The sequence below is a fragment of the Stenella coeruleoalba genome (assembly GCF_951394435.1).
Source record: "Stenella coeruleoalba genome assembly, chromosome: 19".
In the NCBI taxonomy this organism is placed as follows: Eukaryota; Metazoa; Chordata; class Mammalia; order Artiodactyla; family Delphinidae; genus Stenella; species Stenella coeruleoalba.
In genome coordinates, this window is record NC_137165.1 from 37,351,289 (window position 1) to 37,369,536 (window position 18,248).

General features: G+C 44.0%; 1 protein-coding gene across 1 annotated transcript in view; it reads right to left on the reverse strand.

Moving 5' to 3' along the window:
- Nucleotides 1–530: 530 nt before the first annotated feature.
- The window catches only part of KAT7 (lysine acetyltransferase 7), a gene marked incomplete at its 5' end in the record, with an annotated part of 36,047 nt that continues 18,329 nt past the window's right edge, over nt 531–18,248 (reverse strand). Inside the window, 8 exon segments of the mRNA XM_079903967.1 lie at nt 531–6,702; nt 7,331–7,437; nt 8,574–8,720; nt 10,490–10,583; nt 11,680–11,820; nt 12,052–12,141; nt 14,575–14,766; nt 16,372–16,482. Coding sequence (XP_079760093.1) covers nt 6,601–6,702; nt 7,331–7,437; nt 8,574–8,720; nt 10,490–10,583; nt 11,680–11,820; nt 12,052–12,141; nt 14,575–14,766; nt 16,372–16,482 — 984 coding nt within the window. The 3' untranslated portion in view covers nt 531–6,600.

Genomic DNA, 18,248 nt, shown 5'->3' on the forward strand with positions numbered 1-18,248 from the left:
ATGGTTGAAAAATGGAAGCTGTGCCAGATGAACCTGTAATTTGCCTTAGATATCTGCAGCTGGAGAAACGCGAGTTAGGGACGTGGAGGGCCTTGGGTGGATGACTAGGGAAGGGCTCCGAGGGTGGAGGAGGCAGACCAGTCTCCCCTCACCGCCGGCCACGTGCAGCACTCTTCCCAGGCCCAGAGGATGAGGACCACTGGTCAGAGTGAGAGCCCCTGCCACGTGCTTCCCAGAGGACGAAAAACCCCTTTCTCCCTACCTGGACGTGACAGCCAACCAGCCAGCCTCCGTGTCTCCTGGGCTCATCGCCAGCATGTCCCTACCACCAGGCCCTCACTGAACTCACTGGGGCTCCTCCCAGGACTCTCGGTCTCAAGCAGCAGTCGTGCATAAGTGCACTGTTGTCACCACTGTGAGCTAGTGACCCTGCCCGCACCCCCCCTCACTGCACAGCAGGATGAGTCTCCCCCCCTCCTCTATCTCCCAGAACACAGCAGGGGCTCAATAAACCAATGAACAGTGGATGGCTTCTTCTCCGGTGCAGGGCAGAGGGCAGGGATGGCCTGGGCTCTGCACCCTGCCCAGTGGCCTGGCATGTCAGCAGTTGGGAGACCTTTTTGCAGGGTTGTAAAGGGAAATACTAAACAGTTGTGCTCCCCACCCGAGGTGGGAAAACAGGCTTGGGACACAGGTAAAGGTGACAAGCCCCTGCCTGAAAGCAGACATCCCCTCCCTACTCACCATCATAACCTCAAGGGGCAGAAGTGGGTCCCAGGTCCTTCATCAATTCTTGTGTATGAGGCGGCCCGTCAACTGACTGCTCTGCTTTGGGGACACAGGCATCTAGTCATGCTCCCACCACTGGGAAGAGCTCTAGAGAAAGGAAACATGTCCCACCTCAGGAAGCCGCCACCCCCCCCCCCTTCTGACGGGGAGACCATCGTCCTGCCCCAGTGGCTCATAGGCAGGCGGGACACAAAGGACCCTAGGATGCTTAGAAAGAGCTAGAATGAAATCCTAGGGGCCAAACCTAGGTGAACAAAGGACTGAGCTGGGAGGCGTGTGGGCTTGGCGGTAAAGGGCGATTCATTAATTCACTGGGCTGCGTAACATTCAGCTTCTGTGTCCCTCTTTCCAAAAAGAAAATGGGTTAGGGGCTTGGGGGGGGGGTGCCTGATTCTTTGGGGGTGGGGTCGTTAGGCTGTTTAAAAGGAGGGGAAGAAGGCATTGGTGGAGAGGCCAGGCCCTTCATCTGGGTACCAGGGAAGGTTTTAGTGACAGCAGAGGCCCTGAGAGGCCAGACGGTGTCTGCACAACCAGTTAAGATTCTTCTGTTTGACCTGTAGTGAAACGGTCTCCATCTCAAGACTGACTGTTCATCATGAGGCATCTCTCTTCCTCATTCTCACACCTTACCCGTGTCCAGGGAGAAATGTGGGAGTAGGGGGCGGTGCAAGCCGCCTCCTGACTGCAGGCCTCCCAGGGTCCAGCACCCCCCTCCCAAAAAAAAGTCCAGCTCACACTCCAAAGGAAAATTAGCTCTTACTGGAAGGAGCGGCACACACATCCAGAGATGGGAGAAACTGTTGGTGGCCATCTCTGGAGGTGATCTACCGCACTTTTTTTGTGAGATAAGGGTATAGGTTCCTAAAAACTTTGGAACTGATTAAACATAAGGTGAGTGGTTTCCAGAAACAAATACCCAATTGAGAAAGACTGACTTCTTGGAATGGACATGACTTATCAAGGATAAAGTTGTTTACATCTCACATAGAACATCTGGGAGGAGCAATGGAGCCAAAGTTGTGCAACAGCACAGGTTATTTTCTCCACTCTTGGGCACAAATAAACAAACTCCCAAACCCCAGAATGGTAGCAGCATGACCCGCATCTACACGTATTGCACAAGACGGAAGAGACAAACTGATAGTCCAGCAAGGGGCATTTTTCACCACTGGGCAGCCTTTTTTTTTTCTTCTTAGTGACATTCATTGGCATTTTGTTGAAGATACCACAAAGGATGTGGGCAATTAAACTGCCCCCATCAGCAGGAGACAGTCTGGAAGAGACTGTCATACAAATTTATAGCAGAAAGTGCTGGAGCAAACCCAGAGGAGGTCCAATTCTACAATTCCATGATATCAACGAATAGCAAAAAGTAGTTTCTAGAATTCCTAGCATACATCATATATATTTCGCAAAAGAGTTTTCACCTTATTCTCTGAACATGCAAAACCCCACTGTGTATATATGCGCACCTGTGAGGATCCTAACGTTGAGCCCGTGAGCCAGGCCTTCTCCCTGTCATCACTGTACCTCACTTAACGGGACCTGTCATCTTACACAAAGAACCAGTCATGGGCTGGGAGTGAAGGCAGGTAGGTGGGGTTCCTGCCTTTTCACCGGAGCTTTCTCAAACCAGGGTTTCTTATTTACTAACCCCAGTTCAGAAATGGACTTCAAAGGCTCAATTTCCTCAACTGTAGACAAATGTGTGCATATTTGCATTTATGTACACTTTTTAAAAAAGACTCGATGCTTTGATTAGATTCTCAAAAGGTCAGAAGGCAAGTAAAAAGGGTAAGGGTCGCCGAGAGCTACACTGCTCGATCCTAGCACCTTTCACACAAACTACACTTCTTCAATGTTTGGCATATCAATTGCTCTTCAAAGGAGGAAGAGGCAGCCATGTTTATGACTAGTTACTAATATACATTCAAAAAGCTGCTTTTCATTGGTTTCATATTCCAGAAGGAATGTGTGCTGTAAGCAAGCTGTGGTATTTTTCTATACTGGCTTCCCATGAACTCCATTAGAGGCCATTCCTAACCCCAGCGAGGCAACCTGCCCAGAACTACAGGGTCAAACCAAAGCTGAGGACGTGTCAAAAGCATCATCTTCCCTACAGAGGGCACACCATATTCTTAAAAGTTACTTAATATGACTCACTGTTCCCCCTGTGAGAAATGGGAAAGCAGGCACAGAGGCATCAGATGACTCACAATAGCGTTGTCAGAAGCACGGGATTTGGAATCAGAGGAGCAAGGCTCTCATTCTGTTTCTATAACCCAGCAGCAAGACCTCTGAGCCTCAAATTTTCTCATGTGGAAAAGGGCTACAATACTCACCTTACAGCGGTGGCGTTGTAAGGACTGAAGGAAACCATGTAAGTAAATGGGCAGACAGTGCTTGCTAAACAGTTTATTCCTAAATCGGAAGCAGAGCCAGAATGAAGCACATCTTTGTTTCCTGGTTTAGGTCTCTGGCCTCCAAATGCTGCCTATAGGAGCAACTAAAATCACTTCTTTCATCTTAAAGTTTTCACCAGTGTTGTCATCCTTCTGGCAGTGGAAGCCACTAGAAGCATGGGGGTCTACAGTTGAAGCAAGGAAATCTAACTAGAAGGGAGATGATAAATCATTAAGGAATCAAAAAAGCCAAGAAAGCAAATGATATAGGTTCTCAAGCTGGACAGACCAAAATATTTGTCTTTGACGCTTCCTGCGTCACCCTGTGCTCTAGGTTTCCTTCTGCAAAACCGGTGTGAATTTCCATTGCGCTAACAAGGCAGTGTGAAGGTACCCAGCACGGTGCTGAGCAGAGAGGAAGCAACCAGCTCGTGCTAGGGCTCTCTTCCTCCCTCCAGAAATAGCAAGTAGGTGCTTCCACTTAGAGAGTTTCAGGAGCTAGATCCAGGAATGACTCCAGACTTTTGCTCTTCTAATGAAGGAGCCTAAGCAGCTGAGCTTCTTTTGTGCAGGTAAAAAGGAGTCAGCGGGGACAGGCTGACTCAAAGTAGCCAAGGAAGTGAACTGTCTGTTCCCATACCTGCAAGGATTTAAACCAGAGAAATCTTCCTTTGATTTCTAGGTGAGGAAAAGGGGGTGGCAATCAGTGGAGGCTTGGGACCGCACTGTGCACAAAACTTCAAGTGCCTTGACCTCTCAGCATCCATTCTCGTGGTCCACATTAACTACCTAAATTTTTTCAAAATGTGAGAGAGAGAAGAATTTCCCTTTGATGTGAATACCTAGAACAGGGAGATCTGGGCACACATCTTTCTAAGATGTGTAAGAAGGGTCTTTTTATAAGCTTGAGCTTCTCTCCATCCCATCTCCCACCCCCAGTCAAGTGACACACTGGACTCTAACCTTACCAAGGAGGACCCTTAGTTTGTCTGCCAGGAGAAGTTCTCACCATGCTGGCCACAGTGGGCAAAACCACCCCAGCAAATACAATTTCCACCCTCCTCCTCTCCACCATATAGCGAAGTGCCCGGCCACCCTTTTCCTGCTCTAGGTAAATGCTACAGGAAAATGCAGCTACTTTCAGAAATCATCTCAACCTGAGAGAGACAATGATTAGAGGTGGCACTGCTCACTACTGGCAAATAAGCCTGGAGACAAGAAGGGACCCACCTTTTCCCACCTCCCACAGCTATCGATTGTACCCCACATATCCTAACTTCCTGCTGGGTTTTCTGTCCTTGAACTTAATGAACTTAATGGAAGAATGGATAATACAGACTACTTATTGCTATGCATACCTATTACCTGGAACCAGAGTGTGGCAGGGAGTTTATCCCATCAACTAAACAAGCTCAGAGTAAGCACTCCCTCCATAGATACCCTGCATCACAGAGGAAGAAACAACCTTCCCCAGCCACAAACCACATCCCTCAACAGTCAGTTTACTGCTAGGAAAATAAATCCCAAGTGCATTACCTATTAGCGGCAGGTCAGTGGCACCATTTTCTACTCAAATGAGATCTCCTAGGTGAAACAGACTTGAGCAGAGAACATGCTTTATTGAGGAGTAGATATAGAACAGCACATTCTACCACATGTGGGGAAGGATTAGCTTCTGTAAAAGGCCTTTACCCCTTAAGAAAACCCCCAGTGAAGTTGCTTTTGGATAAATTTTAACAGTGACACTGAAACTGGCAGGGAGCTGCCACTGAACATGCTTAAAATTAGCTCCCCCCAACCCACAGTGAATATAAGTAGTGTACAAAGATGACAAGAGAAAGGCACAAATGACCAGAGTTGGGATTGTGGTGAGGGTTCCACATGAAGACAGCGGTGTTGTAGAGACCAAGTTGGAAAGGGTGACATGTCATACATCAAAAGCTGCCCCAAGATAGCAGGTTATAACGGGCTAGAGAGAAATTAGAGGGAGCATCTCTTCCTTCACTTAAACACCACCAAAAATAGGAGACCAGAGAATGGGGGGATGGTGGTAAATCCCAAAAAGGAAATGGAGGAGGAGTTCTTGGAAGGGCATAAGCACTTCAGTCTTAGAGGGAGGGTGAGGCACTGTTGAAAAGGGAAGCAAACCTTGGCAGGGGTGGCCATTCTGCCTTGCTGAGTCATGGGCTGAGACACGGAAGTCATTTTCAATCACTTCTCCAAGGATGTTCAGACAAAAGCAGTGTAACTTATGTGGAAGTATAGGTATGCTATATCAGACTGGTACTGGTGAAAAGGTTTCTGCAGTATAATTAACCAGTTAACATGCAGCATGAAAGGGAGAACTGGAAAGTATTTTGGCACCTGCAAACGTAAAGACGGGCAGGGAGTAAAGAGAAGAAAACATTTACCACTGGGCACTTTCTGGTGAGGCAAAAAGTAGTATTCCATTCCCTTCCACCAAGACGTTGCCCACTGCCCACAGGTGAACTCAAATCCAAATACAGAATCACCACTTCTCCATTCTTTTCTCCATCTCACTCAGATAATGTGCTGTAACCAAGACTAATCCCTGCGAGTCTTCAAAAGTATTTGGCTCGGGGCTTCCCTGGTGGCGCAGTGGTTGAGAGTCCGCCCGCCGATGCAGGGGACGCGGGTTCGTGCCCCGGTGCGGGAACATCCCACATGCCGCGGAACGGCTAGGCCCGTGAGCCATGGCTGCTGAGCCTGCGCGTCCGGAGCCTGTGCTCCGCAATGGGAGAGGCCACAACAGTGAGAGGCCCGCGTACCGCAAAAAAAAAAAAAAAAAAAAAAAAAAAAAGTATTTGGCTCTGGTCAGCCTGATACTGATCAAAAACAGGTCTTTCAGTTAAAATGGAGGAAAAAACTTAAAGTGAGATGAAATCCAAAGGGAAGGGACCCCTCCCAGCACACACACACACTCAGAAGTGTTACCTCTTCCCTGCCCCTCCAAGAACACAGGTAAGGAGTAACTGGGAATGTCCTGGTGGCAGTAACCGTAGTTGGTGGTCTGGTGACTGGGCGGCAAGAAGAAGCACTATTACAAAGTTTAGAAGACACGACACAACCTCATGGGGCCAGAGGAGAGAACCAGTGACTGGACAGGTACAGTACCAAAACAGAACACCTTGGGTCAGTGCTACGAGGGATCTGCACTCAAGTCTAATACAGATCCCATCCAGGCAACCTCACTGAGGCCGAAACAACAGTTCCTCAGAACCAGCGTCTGCAGTGTACACGAAGGTCGGAGCCAGGACAGTCCTGAGGGGGATGGCCTTCCCAAAGGATACTGTACTTGCCAATCACAAGAGCAACAGAAATGACAGACAGATCCCTAGGGTACGGATTCCTACTGCTGGGGTTCGCTGGCTCGGAGTAACCGGTCACTTTAAGTGCCCTTGGGAGGGGTCCATTTTAAACAGCTTGGATCCATGGTTTTATTGGAGTTGGATCTTTTGGCCTCTTTGGCTATCCACTCATCAATCAGGTCCTGAGGGAGAACAATGGGAAAAATTATTATATACATTCAACTAAAACATGTTTGTAAGTGGATTCCAAAATGATTATTAGCAAAGAAGAAATGGCCAAAGATTTAATAATATACTAAAGTGTGAGACAAGTATATAAAAAAAAAATTATCTTTTGATTTACCTAGTGCTCTCCTACCTAATCCATTTCTTCTTACTATGCTTTCGGTAAGACCTGAAAATCATTATTCATCTTCCATCAGTAAACGTTATAAGTCAACTTAAAAAAATTTTAAATTGGCATGAGTTGAGATGGCATTTGTTAAAGGAATTTAAAACCACTTCCACAGGCCCTGGAGTTTATGAAGATTCTCCTCCACAGATGGGCACTCTTCATCTGATCTAAGAAAATCATCAAAGGATAGAAGTGCGACTGTGCGACATAAAGCTGCTTAACTGGAGCTGCTTACACGTCTGTCATCAAATCTGAGACAGGAGCTTAAGATAAGCCTAACGATGAGACCAAGTAAAGGATGCGTAGAGCCAGACTCCTTTAAGGGAAGGTTACCTGTAAGGTGTGAAGGCCCCACTTTGCTCTGCTAGGCCTCAAGGGACATTAAGCAATGAGCAAGAGGCTGAGAGTAACTTTACCTGTCTCTTCAAAACTAGGTGTTTTCCTTTCCAATATTTGAGCATCTGAAGGGCTTGCAGAGTGCTGACAATGTCCACAGGATTCACAGCTGTCTCCTGGCTAATTTCTGAAACAGAAGAGCTACTGAGAACTTGGCCAAAACGTAGACACCACCCCCACCCTGCCCCACCAAGGCCCCCTTTGCCTTGGAGGAAATCTAGACGCAGACTCCAAATGTTTGGAATCTTCACTACTTGACCCAAGCTGTTCAGAAGAAATTTACGAAGCATTCATTTGACCAGTTAAAATAACTACAGAAGATGGATATTACAGCAGGAAACCACTTGGCCCCTATAGAAATCAAGGTCAAAGACAGACCAAACTAAATTCTCCCATCCTCACAAATATTCAGGGATGTTAGAAGTTCCTGTGTGTGCCAAAAGACTTGAAGTTTTTCTTCTTTCTTGACTTTTGTGGAGAATTGAAGTGTCAGCAACCTGAGATTTGAGACGCAATAACGAATGTCTGAATAAAATCTATCTATAAAACACATTTTCAGACTTCCCTGGTAGCGCAGTGGTTAGGAATCAGCCTGCCAAGGCAGGGGACACGGGTTCGAGCCCTGGTCCGGGAAGATCCCACATGCGGCGGAGCAACTAAGCCCGTGTGCCACAACTACTGAGCCTGCACTCTGGGGCCCGCGAGCCACAACTACTGAAGCCCGCACTGTGCTCCGCAACGGGAGAAGCCACTGCAATTAGAGGCCGTGCACCACAACGAAGAGTAAGCCCCCGCTCACCTCAACTAGAGGGAGCCTGCATGCAGCAACGAAGACCCAACGCAGCCAAAAATAAGTAAATAAAGTTCAAAACTCAAAAGAAAAAATTTTAAAAACAAAAAAACCCACCACATTTTCTCTGTAAGAAACCAAATCATATAACCAGTCCCAAGAAACCAAATCATATAACCAGTCCCAAGAAACCAAATCATATAACCAGTCCCAAGAAACCAAATCATATAACCAGTCCCAAGAAACCAAATCATATAACAAGTCCCAAGGGCCAAACACTCTGGAATCCTTAGGCACCTTTAGTGAGTGGTCCACATTAGTGGGCCTTCTGCTCTCATATTCAGATGAAACACAGAATGGGGTTATTTTCTTTGCAGGTTACAAAGCATGAACAGGGCCAAATAGAAAAGTCAGAATATTCAGTGGAACTAACATCTTGAGTAACAACCATTTTCTAAGAGTCAAAAACCAACCTTTGATAGAAATCTCTTTGCCTTGGAAATTATGCAGGTAACGAAGAAGCACTTCTTTCCAGTAACTGCGGTAGCTTATGAGCCCCAGATCTGAGAGTGGACGCTCTGGGGAGCCAACTTTTTCTTCCACTTTGGAAAGCAAATAACCTGCCAGGGAACAATACAGACACTGTATCTCACCCTAGTAAGAACAATGTACCAACATGGAAAAAGATTTAAGGAGCAGAGTCTGCTTTGCAATATCAATTATAAAATAGGTGTTACCTATTCAAAGATATACAATCCCCTCACACCCTTAGTGGATTATGCCATTTCCTGATTCATCTCTTACCAGATGGCTTAAAAAAAAAAGGGGGGGGGGGCTTCCCTGGTGGCGCAGTGGTTGAGAGTCCACCTGCCGATGCAGGGGACATGAGTTTGTGCCCCGGTCCGGAAAGATCCCACATGTCGTGGAGCGGCTGGGCCCGTGAGCCATGGCCGCTGAGCCTGCGCGTCCAGAGCCTTGCTCCGCAACGGGAGAGGCCACAACAGTGAGAGGACCACGTACCACAAAAAAAAAAAAAAAAGGATCACAAAGCTGTTTCTAAGAATTCTAATTTGACTAAAATATGTCATGTTACAGTGAATATCGAATAAAACACGGTTGAATCTCATTATTTACAGTAGTTATATTCTACAAAGTCACAGTGAACACTGAATTAGCGAATATTGAACCACTGCTCTTAGGGGAGATACAGGGTTAGGTTCCTGTGGGCTGCTGGTCACATTTTTGTCAACCAATCAATACATAACCTCGCTTTATGTGCTTCTGTTTAAAAACACCTATTTAATACATATCATTGATTCATTAACAGTGAACTAACAGCCAACAGCACAATAATGTATGCCTGAATAAAACCTATCTATAAAACGCACTTTCTCTGTAAGGCACATCACAGCCTTCCTAGACAGTACTTCAGCACTACGCTTAGGGACCATTTAAAACCAGTCCAGTAGTTGGGACTCCACGCTTTCACTGCCAAGGGCCCAGGTTCAATCCCTTGTCGGGGAACTAACATCCCACAAGCTGTGTGGCGCGGCCAAAAAAAAAAAAAAGAAAAGAAAATCAATAACAAAAAGCACAAAAATATGGGGACTTCCCTGGTGGTCCAGTGGTTAAGACTCCGCGCTCCCAATGCAGGGGGCCCAGGTTTGATTCCTGGTCAGGGAACTAGATCCCGCATGCATGCCGCAACTAAAGGTCCCGCACGCCACAACGAAGATCTCGCACGAGGCAATGAAGATCCTGCACAACTAAGACCTGGCGCAGCCACATAAATAAAGATTTTTAAAAAGGCACAAAAATATGAATGACATGGCACTAATAGACCATGAAAAGGACACTGGCTTAAACACAGAGAGCCGAAACAAGGCACCTTGTTTAACTTCATCTGGGAATGCATGGTGACTTTTTTTTTGTTGCTGCCATGGGCATGTTGGTTGATTTGGGGCTTATGAATAAATTTTAACGAGTAGGCAAATTCCCAAATACAGAATCCATGATTAATAAGACGACTGCCTCTAGACAAAAGCTTACAAACTAAAATTCCTAACACCCAAGAACAAATTTGAAGCCTTATGCATGTATGTGCTGTCGGTAGGTCTCAAACTGGGGTAATCCTAAAGAGCTTACTTTACTATCCTCTATATCTCCCACCATTAGGTACCAACTCAGGGTCCTGTATTCATTTGAGTGTTCAATGTGTATCAGGCCAACTGACAATGTTCAGGTTTCTTCCACTTACTCATTCACTTAATACCAGTGTAATTCCACTACATGCCAGGAACTGTATAGACAGATCACAGGACAAAAGGACAAACAACAATATTCACATGGTCCCTGCTTGTGGAACTTATGACTTTCCTGTTTCACTTACTGAAATCAATAAGCATCTTGCCATAGCCCTGTCTCATGTACTGAGGCATGGTAAGGATACAGGATACATTGTAGTTGAGGAATGAATTCTTTTCCTAAAATCAAGAGCAAACAGATGAGTGGGTCATGAGAATTTGGAACCAAAGGTATCAGCAGTCCCACAGATACAAAACAAGGTTGCTTGCAAAATATATGCTAACTAGTCCTGAGGAGTGGCTGTCAGGCTCACAGCTGGTACATCCACACCCTTTATTATGATCCCAGGGTTTCCCTAGCTCTAAGATTTCCAGTCTCATCTTAAGGGGGCTGACTCTGGGTTCCTTACAGGCACAGAGCAAGGCAAGAAGGTTTAGAACGCTGAGTCAGTCTAGAGCAGCCCTCTTTAAAAGCAGTATTTCAAAAGAGTGTTGCCTACTGGAGAAGGGAGGGAATCCAAACAGTAAGTCCCCATTCTGGAAGGGGGTCAAAACACAATTAAATCACATACTGCATGATTCCATTTATGTGAAATGTCCAGAACAGGCAAACTGATAGACAGTGGGGCTGGGAGGGAATGAGTGGAAATGAGGAGTGACTACTTATGGGTATGGGGTTTCTTACTGGGGTAACAAAAAGTGATTGTGGTGACTGCCAGGTGGTTGCACAACTCTGTGAACATGCTAAAAACCACTACACCATACACTTTAAATGAGTGAATTGTATGGTAGGGGAATTATATTTCAATAAAGTTGTTATATTAAAAAGTCATAAGCAAAATCTGGCCTTGAGTCTTTAAAGGCACAGTGGCGTTATCAACTGAAGGAGCCCAGCTAGAAAACCAGGCAAAAGGAACATATTCCTGGTTTTAAGCTAATACCACAGAGAAGAGCAAAGCCAGGAGAGCTGGTTGGCTTGACTACAAGATGTGGGCTTGTGGGTTAGTAGGCAGGGCCCTGGCCATTAATTAATGGGCAGCTTCAATCCACAAGTCCAGAAATGAATAAATCAGAAGCTTTTAATAAAGAATTGCACATTTTCATTAAATAATCTTTGATACGTGGATTTCTACCCCACCCCCGCCACCCTTTAAGAAAAGGGCTGTCATCATTGCCCAGGGAGCTGCCTCTTTCCATCAGTGATCTGCGTCACCATATGCCAACATCAATCACCCTGCTCTGGTCATCAGCTTCTTAATCTCCAGATCCTGCTGACCTTGGAAAAATATCCAATCAGGTGACAACCAGTGTTGTCTGCTTCTGTCATAACATAGAACAGGAAGGGTTCCACATCATAATATAATGTCTTGTGGTCCAGAAAAAGCTTGGCCAACAGGCACAGGTTTTGGCAGTAGATCTGGAAGTAGAGAAACAACGTTTATGTGTGGGCCAGTGATTCTTATACTTATCAGATAAAGGCCTAAAATTTAAAGATCGTACCATTATTGTTAATGAAGCAGAAATTGTGTATTTTGGCCAATAGAAGAGTTCTATCTTCTTTACAAGGTGAGATGGAGATAAAACAAATTTCTGAAACCTGTGAATGTACAACACTTTCACCCCTTTTTCTGATGTCAGCACTTTTTACCTTGTTTTTCTTGCCATCCACTTCAAACACAGAGATTGAACCTTTGCGATATATCTCATCTCCGGGTGGGTGTTTCCACACACACTTAGCCTGCAAGAGAATGAAATTCACATCAGAGAAACAAACCTTCCCAGTAAGAATGCTGCTCAAAAGGGAAAAAGAATCACAGGTCAAATTTAGTTAGCTGAGATGGACAGGTGGACAAACCTGAGAACATACAGCAAAACAGATTTTCTTTTTAGTGAAACGAATAAAGGCTTCTAAAGCCACTGCGATATATTTACGGTATTTTTACAGCAGTTTGGAACAGGTTTTCTGGATTATATTCTGGCACTGTTCCAACCCAGGAGATTAAAATCATCTACCACGTAAAAGCAAGATAAATTTAAAAAAATAATACCCCAGCTTATTATAAAATGCCTTGTGCCAACAGGAAATTCTTAAGCAGCTTAATTCCAGCAGCTGAGAGTTGCTAGGTAAAGGTACTCTCACCTTTACCAGAAACTTCTCATTACCACCTAAACCATTATGGTCTTCTTTTTTTCAGATTAGAAAACAGACCCAGTGATAAAAACCATGCCCCCCTCTCCAAGTGTTCCGTTTGTTATACTGTAATGAAATAGGAGCATGTCCTTCTGTGGCTTAAAAAAAAAAAAAAAAAAAGGCAAGGAAGCCTGGTTGAGCAGCAGGAAGCAGGGGGAGCGGAGGAGGGAGGAAGACAGGACAACGGACACTGATTTGGCCACAAGGGGGCACAAGGTACTACTTTCCTCACCCTCAATTGCTAATAGATTTAATGCAGCCGGGAAGCCACTGCTGTAAATGGGTGAATTTTTAAAAGGTTTTATGTAAAATACTTTTAAAAATATCATTTAAAAGGCATATGTATATGGAATATTTTTTTATTAAATTTTATTGTGACTCTTTCGGTCAACTCAAGAATCATGCCCCAACTTGTCACATGTAAGGCCACATATGCAGTAACTGGTCTTGTTTCAAGAAAGCTCCACCTGTAGTTTGTTCCTATCTCCACCTCTCTATTCATGTTGGCTTTTCCCAACAATAAGCAAATGAACACCAATTATCTTCAGAAACAGAAGCCAAACTGTTGGCCAAATGGCCAAAGAAAGCCCATTTCTGTGATTGTGCCTAAAGCAATAGGGATCTTCAGACGTGTGAACTAAAATAGGTTTTTATTTCATGAAATTCAATTTTTGTAACTCATATAATACAGTAGAGAACCTCAAATATTCAGAATGTTTACTTGATCCTCAGATTTATCTAGGCCCTCTGTTTGCTCCCCCTACTACTATTTCTTGCCTTTTAGCTACTTCATTGGTTAGTGCCACTAAATAAACAGAAACAAAAAGAAAAAGGGCACAAATAGTAAGCAGTTCATATCAGTAAAAATACCAGTCTTTCACATAGCAAACCCTAAATGAGGTTATCTCCATGGTCTTCAATCATGGAGTCCAGTCCTCACTCATCACCCACCTGCCCTCCCTCCCCGTCCCCCCTCCCCACATCCTTCCCCACCCAGTCTAGTGGGAGCCTAGTGGGCTGGAGTCTAGAGGGCTTAATCAGCAGTGGCAGTTCTGGGCCACTACGTACTCCAGAGTTGGGAACACCAAAAAGCAGTTATCACCAAACTGGGGAGGAGAGTCTTATGACAGAAATCATAGGAAGTCTGGGTTATAGATTCTCAGCATGTGGAAATCCTGGGAAATAAAGACGGAAGGGGAAGGGAAAAGAGACACCCTAAAAGGCCTTAGAGCCACAATTACGTTGTGACTATGGAAATAAGAAAAAAGATAGGTTTCCCCACCTGACAGACTAATCTCCACCCCTGACCCTTCCACATCCCTGCTCCATGGCAGAAATTCCCTTTAAGACAAGCCTTTTCATTCCATAACTAAGGAAAGAAAAATGGCTTAAAACTGCAAAATACCTAGCGAGCACATTTGTCAACAATAAAATCAGATTCAAGTGTTTATTCCTATTTTCACAGGAATAAGACCGTTCAGAAACCAGAAAACACTAAGCAACTCAAGGGAGGGGCTGACCTAAGGACCCATTCTGTTAATTTCATAATTTGTCTTTCTTAAGCAAGTGTTCATTTAACACACATTTATGGGGCATTAACTGCCCATGCTAGCTGCTGGGGATACAAAAGGTGAGTCACCGTCCCATTTCTGTCTAATGAAGGTCTATCTAATGAAGTCCATTTATTTTCATCTAGTTGAGACATAGAAAAACTGTGGGCAGAGGTAATTCACATCCCAAGGGAGAAACAGACAAGAGCAGGCAGCAAGAAAAAAGACAGGGAGATGAGTATGACAGGATGTGGTTAAGGGCCACCCAGGCTTGCCACAGGCTGTATATTCCGACTCTGAAATGTGGCTTTCAATTTCCTGTGCCTTCGTCCCATTTCTGTGGACCACTTAGAGGTGCTTAGATAGATGTCTAAATCTAGAGATCCCACAGCTTATCACCACCATGGTCATGGACCCCCAAACAACTTACCATGTGTCGGCGGAGTATTGTTTGGCTCTTCATGTATTTTAAACAGAATTCACACATGTAAAGACGTCCCAGTCGTGCATATTCCTCAGGATAGGGAGAATGGTACCACGTATCAAGCTCATAGCGACCAAAAGCAATTGTTTTAATCATGTTGCTCCCCTCTGTGATTTGGCCTTGCAGCCTTAACTTCTCCTGTTGTAGACAAGAAATTAAGTCAAAGGAGGATTAGAATTGATCATTTCTGTTGTTGTTAAGCTGTGTGCACGCCACCATGCTAGGCTATGAGGAAAAAAAATCAGATTTGGCTTCTATCTCACGAGAAACTTGCACTGAAGAGAACTACAGGAGCATAGATAACCAGAACTAGGAAGCTTACAGAAAATGTAACTATCTGCACAGCCCAGAGCACAGACCTCAATAGTGGCTTTTCTCTGCTCCCTGTCACACTCTGGGCCTCATCTCCTGAACAAGTCCTTGGTAAAATTTTATTTTTACCAGCCAGAACCAAACTGAATGATAAAAGGCAAATCTATCACAAATACTCCCTGCACCTTTACGAAACATTCTAAAACTAAACAAAAGATTCTCTAGAATGTGCTTTACATATCTGCAGCTTTTATAAAGCTGCGAGGATCTTCATCACATACAGCCATGGCAGCCATCCTCTCAGCTTAGGTCCTTTAAAAAATATTTTTGAAAGAGGGATGATGCTTTAATTCTGGAACCTAAAGCTAGAAAGTAGAAGATATTTTTGGATGCCTGTGCCCACTCAGCGGCTATGAGTTGGCTACAGAAATAATTTTGAATAACCAGGTAAAGAGTTGTGAAAAGCTGACCTAGGAAATGCTCTGTTCCAGGGTAGGAGAGAGGAAACCAACAGCAGCAACCCAGCCTAGCCAAGGGCAGCTATCAAACCCTGCCTCCCACAAAACTTTCAACAAGTCTATTCGAGAATTTTTAAATAAAGTATTCAATATAATTTTTTTAAAGAGGAAGATGAAATTCACTTTACAAGCTAAATTTCCTTGAAGACATTCAATTCATTAAATCCGAGGTAAACTCAAGCACAATTCTTGTTTTTGGCAGCACCGTGCATCATGCGGGATCTTAGTTCCCAGACCAGGGATCAAACCCATGCCCCCTCCAGTGGAAGCACAGAGTCTTAACCACTGGACCACCAGGCAAGATCCCTCATTCACAATTTTCTTAAAGCAAAACTGTTGAAAATTCTGCCTAGGGAATCAAAACTAAATGGTAACTATAAATAAAAATCAGAAGAGGAAAATCTTAATACATGAAACTAGGCTGTGTCAAAGAATAATTTTCAAATATCTGACAACAACTGTGTCCATTATTCCTCTTCACCGTTCTCTTTATTCTTTTATAGCTGTAATGAAGGGCTGAGGCAACCCTGCAAAGAGGAGTTCCTGTTTAGGTTAAGAGGACAACAGAGAGGGGTTATCTCCCAGTCTAGAGGTTCTTGGAATTGCAAATGACCCACCTGACACAAAGGGGTACCTGTTGTTTTACCCAGCTAACCACCACCACAAAACAGGTCCTTCCAGGAGTTGAGGTGGGGAGGAAAAACTTTAAGGGACGAGGGAAGGGAGGAGGGGTAATTAATTTTAAATATGAATGGGAAGGAAGAAAGTCTCAAATAAGGATGGCTGGGGGAAGAGGAAAGAGTCAACCAGCAAGGTATATTTAATCCCCATCAAATTGACTGCTAATCATTTTTCTTGGCAGTTCCAAGTGCCCCTCACAAGTGGTCCTCAGCTTGGAGGTTTTACTACTCACCAGATCCTCTGAAGCCCGGGCTTGTGCTCTTCGGAAAAGGTCCAAGTCATACTCGCTAGTCAGGTTTTCCAAAAGAGGTTCCCGAGTGTTCCCATAGGTCTGCCTGTGTTCCTAGGGAAATAACCAGAGCGTGATACTCTCTGCTTCTAAGAACTTAATCTATTGCATTTCAATGGATGCCAACCAGAGGGCCAAGAACAACCATAAGCTATTTATTTAGTGCCTACTATTTGCTAGGCATTATACTAGGCACTAGGGATTGAGTACAAAATAAACTATTTATCAGACAGATTAATTCCAGAAGACACCCACTACCCACCCTAGTGAACCTGGAAAGGAAATGCTCTTATAATCTCTCCAAAAGTGAGTTTCATTCTTTGGAACTCTATGCTTCCATTTCTTTCTCTGAAAATGTGCGTGACAATACAAAGAAATAAAATACAACAAACCCAAAGGCACTACCAATTCCTAGAATCCTAAAATCTGGAAGGAACCTTGGTGGATACTCCCCATTTAAAAACAAAACCAAATAAAAACTAGAATCTCTAAGCTTTCGAGTCTAAGATTTTAGACTGAATAAAATCTGCAGGTAGGAAGGGGCAGTTGGACTAAGCAGTCTTCTGTAAACTCTTTCACTTGAACTGCTGCAGCACCCACCACTACACGATCCACCAAAGGTACCATAATGCTCCTACTTTAGAACTCCAGCCCAAGTGCACTGGAAAAAAGGCTGGCCTCTGAGAAATGTTTTACTCAATATTAAGCAAGAACAAGGGACAGAACAGACATAGAAAATTAGAATCATAGAAATAATCCAGTTTTAAATAAGTAACAAATCTTACCATGGCAGTCACTACACAAATATCCTTTCACAAGAAAGAAATTCCACAGGGGAAACTTCGCTTTTAACCTTTGATTCTAGCCCTTCCCACTCCGTCCTAGACTCCACCTCCTACCCAGAGAACAGAAGATAATGGTTGTTAAGAGGAGCAGATGGCTCATCCCAGGAAGAACTCAGTAGATTTCACTCATATATTATCATATGAAGAAACCACTCACCAGCATCTATTAAAATTTCTTCCGCTTAATCTGAAATTAAAATTTCTTCCGCTTAATCTGGGCCCATCTGATGGATATCTTTTTTAATTTGGGCTGTTATCTAATACTTGGGTTTTAAGTATAAGTTATTTCTTCTAGTTTCATGAATTTTTTTAAAAAACCTTTAAAAAATGCTATCCAGCATTTTTACCAGGAAGGTTCAGTCCAAATAACCTAGCCCAAACTAGTGGAAAGCAAACGTAAGGTAAATTTCAGGAGGTTTTACTTCAGACACTCTCTCTACCTGTATGATTCTGGGAAAATTACCTCTCTAAATCTCAGTTTCCCATCTATAAAACAGGTGAAATACCATCCTTCTTTGTAACAAAGATTATGGGAGCAACATAACCACAGTGACTACCTAGCACATAAGCACTCAATAAATGGTATTATCGTATTATTACACCTCTACCCAACTTGTAGATAAAAACACTGAACAAGACAGAGGGGAAGCATACAACTTCCCCCCCACAGCCCATTTCTAGAGCCTTCCCTCTCTCTACAAACCCAGCACAGTCTGGAGCAGGTGTTTAGCTACAAACTCACCCCACAGCCTCCACACATCTCAAATTGGACCATCTCCATTTACTCGTAAGGGTATCATTTTTAAGACAGTGATGACTACCACACTGTCTTAAAAATGATACCCTTATGAGTAAATGGAGATGGTAGTAAATGGTAGTAAATTTGCTACAAAAGCAAATACATAGTTGGGCATATTTCTGTCTTAATGAAGCCATGCTAAGTATTCACAAACCATACTTTTAATAATCTATTCT